This window comes from Astatotilapia calliptera, chromosome 16, assembly GCF_964374335.1.
Source record: "Astatotilapia calliptera chromosome 16, fAstCal68.1, whole genome shotgun sequence".
Lineage (NCBI taxonomy): Eukaryota > Metazoa > Chordata > Actinopteri > Cichliformes > Cichlidae > Astatotilapia > Astatotilapia calliptera.
In genome coordinates, this window is record NC_137437.1 from 6,898,041 (window position 1) to 6,913,009 (window position 14,969).

At 43.8% G+C, this 14,969-nt stretch overlaps 1 protein-coding gene across 1 annotated transcript; it reads left to right on the top strand.

The window, feature by feature from the left end:
• Nucleotides 1-1,087: 1,087 nt before the first annotated feature.
• LOC113007337 (olfactory receptor 6N2-like) lies at nucleotides 1,088-5,892 on the top strand. Its single transcript, XM_080291027.1, has 3 exons — nucleotides 1,088-2,001; nucleotides 5,151-5,571; nucleotides 5,659-5,892. The coding sequence occupies exons 1-3, from the start codon at nucleotides 1,097-1,099 to the stop codon at nucleotides 5,890-5,892; spliced, it is 1,560 nt and encodes a 519-aa protein (XP_080147153.1). The 5' UTR covers nucleotides 1,088-1,096.
• The last annotated feature ends 9,077 nt before the right edge of the window (nucleotides 5,893-14,969 follow it).

Genomic DNA, 14,969 nt, shown 5'->3' on the forward strand with positions numbered 1-14,969 from the left:
CTCATTCTTCTTGCTTCCTCCACTTCTGTACCATTGATTCATTTATGTTGTATTCTATCACAGCTGCTCTATTCCCATGTTGTTGCAGTATGAAGGTAGTCAGAACTGAGGGGATCGAACTACCAAAAGCCAACATTGCAAGCATCAAGGACAGCCACAAGTACCTGGGGATCACGCAGACAAATGGGAACCACAAAGAGGTCACTCGGAAAGCTGCAACCACTAAGTACCTGCAGAGGTTCAGGCACATCCTGAGAAGTCATATGAATGATAAGAACAAGATCTGGGCTATAAACACCTACACCCTGCCTGTGATCAGGTATCCTGCTGGCATAAAAGGCTGGCAAAAGCCAGTGACATCAAGACAAGAAGGCTCCTGACCATGCATTATCATAGTCCAGGATGAGACAACATACATTCACGAATACATCAGGGAAATGCCCCGACAGACTGTGTGCTTAGTGAATACCTCAGGCAGCAGAAACCCAAGTGTTAGAATGAAGTTACCTGAAGTGCCTAAATTCTATGCTTTATATTAACTAAAGTGTTATATAGTCATATAACTTGATAAAATGTAGAGGGTCACGGCAACAGTGGTTTCTATGTTAATCGGGGCACTCGGGGAAATGATCTGATACCAATACAACATCCGAGATCTCTGTCCGGAAACCCAGAGAGATATGTCCATTCACATATGGAAAACAGAAAAAGAAAATGTTTCCTTTTCAAGAGGTTTCTTTAGCCTTTTTTCATACACTCGAATTTTTTGCGTATATAGTAAGCCTATACTAGTTCAATGATTTAAAAACAATGCATGGGCAAATTCAATGAATTGCACAGTGATATAAACATCAGATCAGATGTTTATAGGTCAGATTTCCTGAAGTTGTTTACATGTTAGTGGAGAACCTAATGAGTCCCATAGAGGATGGAAGATTTCTAATAAAACAAAGCCATATAGTCAGTCACTTACCTTCTTAGTGTAGTGCTGAAAATATATTATTCCAATACAGTAACAGTTGCATTTTCATTTGTTATTCTTGAATACCATTTATGTAATATAGTTCCATACTCAGTAACGTTTTTGTTTTTGTCAATGGATGTTGAATTAAATCTAACATTGGTAACTTTTGGTGGGTTTGCAGAATTGCACAAATACAGGTATCTTTATTTTGTAGTTATATCCACGTTATATATTCTGATTCTCTGCTTTAATTCCACTATAGTGTGCCTTATTTGGACTCACAAAAACCTTCACGAGCCAATGTACATTTTTATTGCAGCTTTGTTAATCAACTCTGTTCTTTACAGCATGATTATCTATCCAAAGCTCTTATCTGATGTTTTGTCTGAAAAACAGATGATATCATATCCACTCTGTCTTTTCCAAGGATTTTTATATTACACCTCAGCTGGGTCAGAGTTTTTACTGTTGGCAGCAATGGCATATGACAGGTATGTGTCTATATGTAAACCCCTGCAATATCCAGTTATTATGAATAGAATAACTATTTATGTATGTCTGATTTTAGCTTGGCTTATACCTGCTTTTGAAACCTCAGTGCTGGGTGTGTTGTATTCAAATGTCAAACTCTGTAGCTTTACCCTGACAGGAATTTTTTGTAACAATTCACTTTACAAGCTTCAGTGTGTGCCCTCGGTCGCAATATCTATATATGGTATGGTCATGTTGATAAACATTGCCCTTCTACCTTTGCTTTTCATACTTTTTACATACATCAGGATTATTAGAATATCATATCATTGTTGTAGAGAAGTGAGGAAAAAAGCTGTAAAGACATGTTTACCCCACCTGCTGGTGTTAATCAACTTTTCCTGTTTTATTTTCCTTGATATAATTATAGTTCGACTGGATTCTGATCTATCAAAAACTCTTCGTTTGACATTGACGTTTCAGTCAATTTTATTCCATCCTCTTTTAAATCCAATCATATATGGACTCAAAATGAATGAAATTTTCAAACATATCAAAATATTGTTGTCAAGTTTAATAACACTGGTATTACTGCCCTATTATCAAATGTATGGCATATAATTTTAAATTGTAATGCAAACTAGATAATGGAGTACCTTTTCTCTGATTTTACATACTAGACAGAGGAAAAGAGATCAAATTTATAGAAATGTCATGACATTTATGTAAATGTTCATTTCTGTTCTTCTATTAATGACAACAAAATGGTCATAAAAAACAAGACGAACAATTTCTTAAACTGTTTCTGGTAATGTTTAAATTCTAAACATCTCATATGCCTGCATTTCACATTTTCCCTTCTATATTGTCATAGATTAGTATTTACTATTGTATATTCACATAAAAATAATTTAGTAGAATGAATCAATTAGTAGAAGTCTCTCTTTGATGCTGACAAGCATATGAATATTCATCACAGTGTCTTCTGTTTTAATAATAATAATAATGGATTGGATTTATATAGCGCTTTTCAAGGCACCCAAAGCGTATTACAATTCCACTATTCATTCACTCTCACATTCACACACTGGTGGAGGCAGCTACAGTTGTAGCCACAGCTGCCCTGGGGCAGACTGACAGAAGCGAGGCTGCCATATCGCGCCACCGGCCCCTCTGGCCAACACCAGTAGGGTAAAGTGTCTTGCCCAAGGACACAACGACCAGGACAGAGAGCCCAGGGATCGAACCGGCAACCTATCCTTACAGTTGCGCTTCCCAACCCCCTGAGCCACGGTCGCCCTTAAATATTTTTTACTGTTTTCTCAGTTATATATATTTAAGGGCGACCATGTATATATATATATATATACACTCAACAAAAATATAAACGCAACACCTTTGTTACTGCTCCCATTCCCCATGGGATGGACGTAGAGACCTAAAATTCATTCCAGATACACAATATAACCATCCCTCCCAAACAGTGGTCACAAATCAGTCCAAATGTGTGGTAGTGGGCACATCTGCTATATTGAGATAATCCATCCCACCTCACAGGTGTGCCACATCAGGATGCTGATCTGACATCATGAGTAGTGCACAGGTGTACCTCAGACTGCCCACAACAAAAGGCCACCCTGGAATGTGCAGTTTTGTCTCACAGCAAAATGCCACAGATGCCACAAGCAATGAGGGAGCGTGCAATTGGCATGCTGACAGCAGGAATGTCAACCAGATCTGTCGCCCGTGCATTGAATGTTCATTTCTCAACCATAAGCCGTCTCCACAGGCGTTTCAGAGAATATGGCAGCACATCCAACCGGCCTCACAACCGCAGACCTCGTGTAACCACACCAGCCCAGGACCTCCACATCCAGCAGGTTCACCTCCAAGATCGTCTGAGACCAGCCACCCAGACAGCTGCTGGAACAATTGGTTTGCACAACCAAACAATTTCTGCACAAACTGTCAGAAACCGTCTCAGGGACGCTCAACTGCATGCCCGTCGTCCTCATATATATATATATATATATATATATATATAACTGTTTTCTCAGTTATATATATTTATGCAGCTAAATAAGGTAATTAAAATTAGCATGACCAATTGTAAAATCACCTCCATCAACTACATGAAGTTTACAATACTTAAAAAAAATAGGTTTTTTTAAATGAAAATTCTTTTGAACTTTCCATAACTCATTATTTATAAACGTAATATAGTTAAAAACCTTAACAAAGCATAAATGGACTAGTACTTTTATAGCACCCTTCTATGCAGTCAAAGCACTTTCCACAAGAAGTCTTATTCACAAAATAACATATTGTGAATATATAACATATTCATACAGCACTTTAACCATGACGAAGTGCTTTTTAAAAAATTTCTTATGGTTAAAATCTATTGTCAACAAGCATGTTACTGCTAGGAATTTTTTACCCATACCTTAAAAAAATTTCACTTGATGACTGCAAATCTGCAAAACCATTTTCATCTGAGCATGTCCTGTTTTTTGATTGTGATGTTCAAATTATTGGACAAGTATGACTGGACAGAAATTGTCATGCATTTTCAGCAATTAAGAAATTAAGTTTGTGACGTGACCCTTCGCCAGCATAGTTTCTAGCTCTGCTCACATAGTCACAGTTTTTCACGCATCCTGTCATAGAAGTTAGTTATTTTGAGGCCTATCCTACTATGGACACTTCATTAACCAGAGACTCATGGAAAAAGGAGATTGTTCATTCTCCCTTAAAGAAGTTTAAAGAATCCTCCGTTACTAAGGATGACCTCAACAAGGTTATTGCTAATGGCTTAAAGCTAGCACTTCAATAACAACAAAAGTCCCTCAATGCAATAGTTGCCTCGGCAGTCAGAGAAGCTATGGACTCTGTCTCAGTCCCTGCTTTACACGACTTATGCACAGAGCTTCAAAAGACCAATGAAGTGGTAAATGATGTTAGCGGCAAACTCGAGAGAGTGGCTACAGTGGCTAAGTGTACTCAAGACCGAGTGGATTCAGTGCAAGCAGCTGCACGAGAGGACAGACGATTGACTATCAATCTAAAGAAACAACTTGACCAACTCGCTACAAAGCTCACAGATCTGGAGCACAGGGGTCGCAGGAATAACGTCGGACTTGTTGGCTTACCAGAAATGACAGAGGGCTTTTGGCTACATCAAGGCTAATCTCCCTAAAGCTGGGCATACACTGTGCGATTTTTGGCTCATTTTGAGACGATTTTTCAGTCGTGCAACCATTTTGGTGATCGGCCCGAGTTTCGCCTTCATCATGTGTTGTGCATCGTATAGTATACGTGGGGTAACGAGAAGCGATTAACACCTCACGACCAGCTCCCGATCATCAGTCGTTTGGTCATAAGAAAATCAAACCTGTTTGAAATCCTGTTGGCCGTTGTGAGGGTGTCAACGCAGCCTCTCACACTGCGCACGTGCAAACACAGTAATGAAAGTGAAAAGATGGGGCAGCACAGCAGTGCAGCGTGTGATCTGGACACAAGTGATGGAGGCACAACTTGTAGAACTTTGGCAAGCTCATCCGAGCCTTTTCAGTGTGGCCTCACAATATCATCATGACCACAACAACCGTGAATATAGTTGGATGGACATTGCTACTCAATCACAGCTGCCTGATCAACGTTTTTCATTAGCAATTTAGCAAAGTTGATGGTGGTGGTGTGCGTGTCTATTGAGTGAAAGACAGAGAGGGAGGGACAGCACAAGAGCCAAAACAGTTCAGGGGGCCGGCCGTGCGGACAGCAACGTCGGCGACGGGCAAACAGTTCTTGGGGCCGACCGTGCACACGGCAATGGGGGCGGCGCAGACAAAACAAATCAGGAAGCCGGCCACGCGGAAGGCAGTGGTGGAAACAGAGCAGGTCCGGAGGTCAGCTGCGATGCCAGCGGCGGCAACGAACTGTCTCAGGAGGCTGGCCACGATACCAGTGACGGCAACAAACTGTCTCAGGAGGCTGGCCTCGACGGCCATGACGCTCAGCTAGAGACCGGGAAAGCGGCCGGCAGAGGTGAAGCGGAACAGGACGAGCTGGAACTGATGACGGTGTGGCATCCGCAGGACCAGACGAGGCAGGACCAGACGCTGAAGCTGGATCAGGCAAAGGCGAGGCTGTAGCTGGACCAGGCAAAGGTGAGGCTGAAGCTGGACCAGGCGAAGGCGAGGCTGAAGCTGGACCAGGCGAAGGCGAGGCTGAAGCTGGACCAGGAAAGGCGAGGCTGGATGAAGACACAGAGGCTGGACCTGACGGCAGCGGGACGGCTGCGGAACCTGACGGCAGCGGGATGGCTGCGGAATCTGACGATGGTGATGCTGCAGACGGTGATGCTGCACTTGACGGTAATGTTGCAGTTGACGGTGATGCTGCAGTTGACGGTGATGCTGCAGGCGGAGATGTGGATGCTGCCGGTGACGGTGTAGAAGTCGCAGGGGATGATTCAGCAGGTGACGGCTGAACAAACTTCCCCGGACCCTCCAGCTGATGCGAGGATGTGCTTGCTGGGTCCTCCAGGACCCCCAGCAGACAAGGCATGAGGCTGGACGGGCTTCTCGGGTCCTCCAGCAGACGTGGCATGAGGCTAGACAGACTCCTCGGGCCCTCCAGCAGACGACACTTGAGGCTGGACGGGCTCCTCTGGCCCCCCAGCAGACAAAGCATGAAGCTGGACGGGCTTCTCGGGCCCCCCAGCAGACAAGGCATGAGGCTGGACGGGCTTCTCGGGTCCTCCAGCAGACGTGGCATGAGGCTAGACAGACTCCTCGGGCCCTCCAGCAGACGACACTTGAGGCTGGACGGGCTCCTCTGGCCCCCCAGCAGACAAGGCATGAAGCTGGACGGGCTTCTTGGGCCCCCCAGCAGACGTGGCATGAGGCTGGACGGGCTCCTCGGGCCCTCCAGCAGACGTGGCATGAGGCTGGACGGGCTCCTCGGGCCCTCCAGCAGACGACACTTGAGGCTGGAAGGGCTTCTCAGGCCCTCCAGTGGAGACAGACACTGAAGCAGCAGGTACGGAAACCTCTGGCAGTGCGGACACTGGCTGGGACTGAGCAGCACAGTGGTTAGACTCAGGCAGCAACAGTGGGTTGCAGTCCTTGAAGAGCTGAAAGTGTTCCCCAACATACTCAGCAGAGGACGGAGGCGGATGGGTGAACTCACTTGAATTCTCAGGGGTGCTGAGAGCCGAGACTATTTAGGTGAGTTGTCCGGTGGAGCTGCTGGCACTGGCGTCTTGACCTCTAGGGGTCCAGAGTTGGCTGGTGACTGACACCCAGCCTCTGGTGAGACCCTAGAGGGAGTAACTGTCTCTGTAAAAGAAACTGTAAAAGAACCAGCAGATGTAATGATGAAGTGTGTTCCCTGCTCGTAATGAGATGGTGAGGATGGTGACTGGATGAACGAGTGGGTGGGCTGCTGAACTAGTGGCAACTGAACTACAGGTAGCGAAGATGATGGTAGCGGAGGTGTAACAGGTGATGGAGTGGCTGACTGAACTGAGGGCAGCTGGGCTGCTGACTGAACTGAGGGTAGCTGGGCTGCTGACTGAACTGAGGGCAGCTGGGCTGCATACTGAACTGAGGGCAGCTGGGCTGCTGACTGAACTAATAACTGTACTGCTAACTGTGTTACAGACCCCACATTGAATTGTGGTGAAGGTGGGGATGGGGGGATATGGTCAGGAAAAACTGTTTCAGGGAAGTTTATTGCTTTACCGTAAGGAACCGATGCAGACGAAAAGGCTCCCCTAACATAGTCATTCCCTAAACTCGTAGTGCTAAACTCAGTAACTCCAGGTTTAGAAACAATAGCGTGAACACAGTCATTAACCCTGAATGCGGGCTCAGCAAAGGCAGTCTTTGGAACAGTGGCGATGGGTGCGACGGAAAAATCATTGTTATCTTCAGAAGACACACAAAAAATAGCTCCAGAAAACACAGTCACAGAACCTGACGCAGCAAAAAAAGTGTCCCTTTCACTCACCACAGCCGGCTGCTTATATGTCCCATGTAACGCGGTTAAAGGACCAGGGCACCTGACTGCAGCTTCATAGACAATGAGCTATCAGAATTAGTTTCGACTATGGAGCCTGAGTGTGTGAATAAAGCACAGGAAACCAAAGTAGAGCTCAAAATATATATATTTTTGAGAAATGTATAGACAGATGTACAAAAAGCTAAAAAAATATGCATATATATCACAAACAAAAATAATGTTGACAATACAAAACAGCTTATTAGGTTCCAAAAGGAGGTGGGATGAGGTGTGATCCAGTATGAGATTTAGTTTAGTTCCATGGACCTGTGATAGGTCATGTGTCAACAGTTTAATTCAGTCCATAGGTTTACAATTCCTACTGCAACGTAGCGGTGGTCGGGTGGCTCGCCATCCCGCGCTGATCAGGGCTGATCGCGGGAGAAAAAAAAAACCTGACCTAAACAAGGTCAAAAACATAAATTATCACAGAAGAAAATGAAACAGCATTCTACTGCCGTGACAAAATACATAAATCCATAAATAACAAAGACAAGTAATTAATGCCATGTTTCATACAACAATCAATAAACAATCATCTCTTATAATGAATTTCATTCAAAATACTATTATAGAAAAACATTCTCATGGGTCCCATCAAAGTATATCAGCAATAAAGCTAATAAACATTATCCAAAGTTAATCAAATATATTTACAAAACTCATTTAATCACAGGTGTTGCGCAACAGATTCAATAATCTCAGTGGAATTTAACTCAATGCAAAATCTCATAGGCCGTTTTGGCATTTCATCAGAAAAGTAACAAAAAACATCCAAAACGGACAAAACTACAAAATTCAAATCACTCGTTCAACTCTAGATACGTTAAGTCAACATTCGGCCATAATGGAATAAACAAAAGCAACAATATTCAATAAATAAAACTAGTAATTGCACTTACTGTCGCTAGCCTAGCATTAGCTTACCGGCGTTTTAGGATGTGCGATCGCGGCTCTGCATTTTCATTAATTGTGACAAAACAAAACAAACAAATAACTCACCGTTGAGTCGATTGTGAGGTAGTGTAAAGATGAATGAATCGGCCGGGTTATTGCACGCTGTCAACTGGTCTGTAGTGTAAAATTTGTCGATATCTGACAAGTACGCCAACCACAGGGACAACAGCAGCTAGAAGAGCAGGGAACATGCAGCTGATTTACCCGGAACTTATACAGGGTTTATTCCCGCCACAATAAAGGGACTGGCAGAAGTGGGGTCAGAAGTTACCGTGGTTACACTCTCCCCCCCCTAATCTCATGGACGTCCTCGTACATGGACTAGGCTGGCAGCGAATGACTGGTTGCTGAGGTGTGAAGGCATCGTCTCCTCTTCTTCATCGTCTTGAAGAGCGAGGAGAAGACAGAACTTAACCCATGCAGAAAGGTCTGAACGCTCTTTAACAGAGGCTTACCAGGCTTTATGTACTGCAGCCGATCAGGAGCATTCCTGGGGCGGGTTGAATGCCTCAAGGGTGGTTCTGCCTCAGGAATCAGAGGCTCTGATTCAGTAGGTGAGTGTTGTGACAAGTTATTTCTGGATGCTTCTGAATCAGAAGACAGACTTTCTTCATCATGAGAAGTTTCTGCAAGATCAACTGGCTCAAAGCCAGCTTCCAAAGTTCCGTTAGCAATAACTTGTTCCTCTTCAACAGGTACAGGTTCCTCTGAGAGAATAGCGTTCTCTACCTCTGTAGCCAATACTACAGGGACATCGGGCTGGTTGATAAGTGGAACAGGTTGCGGAGTATTGGGTAAGTCAATGGTTGTTGTGAAGGTGACAGGTTCAGCAGAGAAAGGAACAGGTAGGTATGAGATGAGTTCCTCTTCGTCATTGCCATTAGCATCAGCACGTACAGGAGACAGGGGTAAGACAGGCATTTTTCTCTTCTGCTTAGTAACCATTTCCTTTTCAGAAGGTGGTAAATACCCACAGGGCAGTAGGAGGTCTCGATGTAAAGTTCTCAGGGGCTTGTCTTGGCCTTCGGGTCGAACTGTATACACAGGAAGAGTGCCGGCTTTCTTCACTACAATGTACACAGATGACTCCCATTTATCTGCAAGCTTGTGTTTGCCTCTTAGCCGCACTTTCCTCACAAGAACTCTGTCTCCAACATTCAGCTGTGACGCAGTGACATTTTTATCAAATCTGTTTTTGTTACGTTTCATCACCTTTTCTGAGTTTTCGATGGCCAGCTTGTAACTTTCTTCTAGGTGGGACTTTAGTTTTTCCGCATATTGTGTGTGGGATGTTGATCCTTCTTTGGCAAGGGGTAGTCCAAAGGCCAAGTCCACCGCTAAGCGAGGTTGGCGGCCAAACATAAGCTCATATGGTGAGAAACCTGTAACATCATTTCTTGTGCAATTGCATGCATGCACCAGGGGTTTTACGAAATCTTTCCAATGAGATTTCTGTTGAGCTGTGAGTGTTCCTATCATATCCAGTAATGTTCGGTTAAACCGTTCAACAGGATTGCTTCTTGGATGGTATGGAGTGGTTCTTATTTTGTGGATCCCAGCCATTTCACAAAGCTCTCGGATGATTCTGGATTCAAAGTCAGGGCCTTGGTCACTGTGCAAGCGTTCTGGGATACCATAATGCACAAGAAAGTTGTCCCATAAACATTTGGCAACAGTCCTGGCTTTCTGGTTTGGTGTTGGCACAGCAATGGCATATTTTGTGAAATGTTCAGTTATGACAAGTATGTCTTTGACTCCACGATCTGGTTCCACAGAGAGAAAATCCATACACACCAGTTCCATGGGTTGAGAGGTTCTGATATTGACCAGAGGTGCGGCTCGTTCAGATGGAGATTTGCGTCTCACGCATCTTTCGCAGTGTCTTATTTTATTGACCACATCACTCGTCATCTTAGGCCAATAAAACCGGGAACGGACCAAGTCTAGTGTTCTGTCAATTCCCATGTGACCCATTTGATCATGTAGGTGGTGTAGTACAACTGGTCGATATTCCTCGGGTAGCACTAGCTGGTATGTGAAGTCACTTCCCACTTGTCTATTCCTGACGAGAAGGGTGTTATAGAGCTCCAGTTTATTTACTTCTCGCAGTAATAGAGGTAAATCGGGAAGTTCTTCCCTCAGGAATGGCGGTGGTGACTCTCCTCGCTCAACCTGAGCTATGACATGCCGAATGACAGGGTTGAGGCGTTGTTTGGCTGCAAGGTCAGCTGTTGAGATTCGGGGGAGTACCATGGAGGTGAACTGGATGTCGTCCGTGAAACTGTCAGGCAGACTGTTGACATTGACAGACATGGATAACACCAGAGCAAGATCAGGATCAGTGCTTGAACTGTACACCAGATGACGGTCACAAACTGCTTTGACGGTATGGTGGTCAATAGAGACATAATCTGGTTCATTGAGATGTTGCCATGCAAATCTCCAGATTCGCTCACGTTCTTTCTGTGACAGAGGATCATCAGACAGTTCACCATGAGGTCGGCGAGACAAACCATCAGCATCCGAGTTCTGCTTTCCTGCTCTGTAGATTAATTTGAAGGTGAAAGTGGACAAAGCTGAAAGCCACCTGTAACCGGTAGCGTCAAGTTTTGCTGATGATAAGAGGTATGTTAATGGCACTGGTTGCTGTCTGTCACAACTGTAAACTGAGCACCATAAAGATAGTCATGGAATTTTTCAGTCACCGCCCATTTCAAAGCAAGAAACTCCAATTTGTGGGCGGGATACTTTGACTCACTCCGGGAAAGACCTCTGCTGGCATATGCTACAACTCTGTTTTTTCCATCCTGCTCTTGATACAGCACCGCACCAAGACCTGTGGCACTGGCATCAGTGTGGAGTGTGTATGGTTTTCTGGGATCAGCAAATGCCAGAACTGGGGCAGAAGTAAGTTTGTCAATAATGGACTCAAAAGCTTGTTGACACATTTGCGTCCATTGTCTTCCAAATGGCTCTTTGGGGTTGAGGTAATTCTCTGACTTTACAGTTCGTCTCAGTTTCCTCTGGGAAGGTGAATAACCAGCAGTGAGATCATGCAACGGCTTGACAATGGCTGAATATCCCTGGACAAAATGTCTGTAGTATCCAGCAAAACCATCTGGCCGTGGAGTGCCGCGCCGGCGGCGCAAACGTTGCTTCCTCCTTGGAGACGGCTCCGACGGGCCGGGAAACTCCTTGTCCGGCGGGTCGGACGGCACGTCCTCCATCGAAGCGAGTGGGCGAGCGGTAGCGGCGGGAGGGTGAAGGTGAAGCTTGTGAAGAACAAAATTCTGTACGAGCGGGTGCAGTGAGCCCAATAACCAGGGGTAACCGGAAATAAGTTGTTGCAGCTTGTCTTCCACAGCATAGAGAAACGCTCCTTCCTCATGCTCTACCCACAGATTGATTAACCTTGAAGCGGAGTCGATAACGGCCTCCTGAAGCTCGCTGGGTGGGTTGAATGCCGCTGGATCCATATCTGGCTGGTCCGTACTGTCACGGCGAGTTGAGTGAGCCGTGTGGAAGAAAGAAAAGGAGGATCCAAACGCAGGCACTAAAGGTGTGAAGGTGGTTTATTAAACACAAAATAAAAATGGGCAAACGGCAAAAGGAACAGAAGGCTATCTAAACTGAGAACAACTAAACTAGTGAACACAAACCAGGACATGATCATGAAGGAGGATGATCAGTGGAGAATGACGACGGATGACAGCAGGGAGAACACACAGATGAAGCATGGTGGATACACAAACGGACCAGCAACTATTTTTTTAACAACACAGAATTACAACAGGTTTTAACAGATCTTCAAAAATAAAAAATTCCCCCAAAGTAGCAAAAAAATAGAATAAAATAAAATTGTGCACAAGTAAAGAATTAGTCTTTTTTAAGTCCAAATGGTAACGGTGGGGCCCATGGCAAACGGGTGTATTGCAATAGAGTCCGTCCGATGAGGAGTGTGTGTGTGTGATTGTTTGTCCTACCGTACTACTTGTACAGTAGAGGATTGTAGTCGATCAATGTGCAAATGATTGTGCGTGTGTATGTATATCGTCTCCTAGGATCTTGGGTTGTCTCGCCGTCCAGTGAACACCGGAACACTCTGGGTTCTGGAATCGCTGACCTGGTCTTTGGATTTGTCCCATATAAAAACCTGACCTATAAACAATGGTCCAACATATGTCACGAACAATTTAGGAATAACTCTCACAAATTAAACTAAAGTAGTGTCACACTGCAGTAACTACTATTCCGATCAGCTATCATCAATTCAATCATTATCAGTTCAGTCATGTTGAACAACATTAAGATATCAAGTTTCAAAGTTGAAAGTATCAGTCTTCAAAATTTAGTTGTAACCTGCAGCAATGTTAAAGATTATCTACAAGGCTTCAAACATTCAGGAATTATAGTCACCATATAATTCACTTTTCATGGTAAACATTCATTAGATCCATCAGATATAAAGTCATTGTTGGAGCAATACACAAACGCTTATCAGAAACCGAACAAAGTGCTAATTTTAAATAACATGTAAACACAAGGACTCAGTCCACGAATAGGAGTATTAGAATAGATGTGCTTAATCCCGCTTGTATCATAGGCCTACTAGTACAAGTGGAAATACACAAAAAATTACCTCCAAGTATTCAATACTGAGTACAGTTGAACCCCGACTTACGAAATTAGTCGAAGCACCCATCGCGCTTTTTGAGTGAACGATAGGCTATAGGCTAATTGCTAACTGCTAACTGCAACAACAATACGTCGTTCAAGTGGAACAGCGAAGCTCAAGTACGAAAGCCAAGGGGGTTGTCACATGATTTGGAAGGCATTGTGGGCATTGTAGGCATTCTAGGATCAGCCAATCAGAGCCAGCGGTTTTCGTTACACGGGCATTTTGCTGTTAAGTGCCGTCGTAACTTGAATTTTCCGTTAAATGGGGTATTCGTAAGTCCAGGTTCCACTGTATTGTAAAACAACTGATTGACATCAAAAAATTAAGCAGGAAGCAGCATAAAGTCTGATGGTATTTTAACTTGTTAGAGATTAATTTCTTCAGCTTACCGATAACAAAGTTTTAGCCCACCTGCTCTGTTCGGCTGTAGAAGCAAGAGACCGTGAGTCCGCACCTTGACCACCTGGTCAGCTTGACTGGGACAAAAAATCGGTCCGGGCATTTTGACTAGAGAGTGGCCACAAGGTATTATAGGAAAAACCATAAAGCCTTTGGATGAAAACAAACGCTTTTGTGACAGTGATGTACACTGTCTTGTTGGTATATATGTATGAGTTCTAAACAGTTTACATCAGATGACCACTTAAGGACATCTCTTGATTTCACCTTCGTGTTTCCCTCTCACCAGATATCCAAACCCATATCATGACAAGCAGCTTTTACAGCTGTGGCTCCAGTAAACATCAGCTGATACTAGAAAGTAATATTAAATTAATTCTAACAACAGCTGCTTAAATGTGCTGCTGTTGTTTAGAGCGACATCCGCTGGTTTCCTCTTTCTGGTGCAAAGTGGGCGATAAACAAACAAAAGAAAAAAGCTGATCAGCTGATCATTGACTAGTTTCATGATTGAAGTAGCAACAGGAGTAGGAGGGGGGAGAATGAAAGAAGAAGAGGCAGCTGTGCAGCGTAAAGACACAGAACTCCAGCTTTTCTGTTTTTCATTCTAGCAGAAGTACAGGACAAATTGCGTTCCTTTTCATCTCAATACGGATGTATTGTAATTGGTCCAGCCCAGAGTCCATCATGACCAATTGGCAAATCCACCACCTTTCATTGTTTATACCATTACAAAAACAAACAAACAAACAAACATAAAAACATAAAATTACCATTGGCCCAACGGGCAAATTCCCAGTATGCCCGATTCCAGTCCAGCTTTGGGGTCAGCTGGTGGGTAGCAGGCATCTCCGAAAAAGTTAGAGCACTCTGGCAAATATGTGATGTCTTGATAAACTGAGCAGATATTTGAAGTTTATACGGCAACATCAGTTTATTTCATGATTCAGAAAGACTAATATTTTAAACTCCGCCATTCTGCATTCCTCTGCCACTGCCTCATTTGAGTTTTGGACAAAATGCTGTTATTGTGTGTAATGACAATCGCAAACACTAAAATATATTTCTTGCACACAGAAATGAATTTTGTTTGGCAAAATAATTTTCTCCTCAACATGCAACATTTGCGCTTGCAATTTTTTTTTAGGTGTGCTCAGAATAGAGGCACTAAAATAATGCCATAGAAATATTGAGATGAAATCAAAAGTAGTGAAAAGTGGCCAATTATACCCTGGACCCCAGAGGGTTAATGTCATGGTCCTGGGTCTTTTGATCCAGTTTTTTTTAGTTTTCATATATTTTTGATCATTCTGTATTATTTGGTTCCTAGGTTATTCTGTTCACTATGGTTTTGTCATGGTCCTGTGTCCTTTTGACCCAGCGTTCTTAGTTTTTTTGTGTTTTTGTATTCTGTTCTTTATTTATTCTGTGATT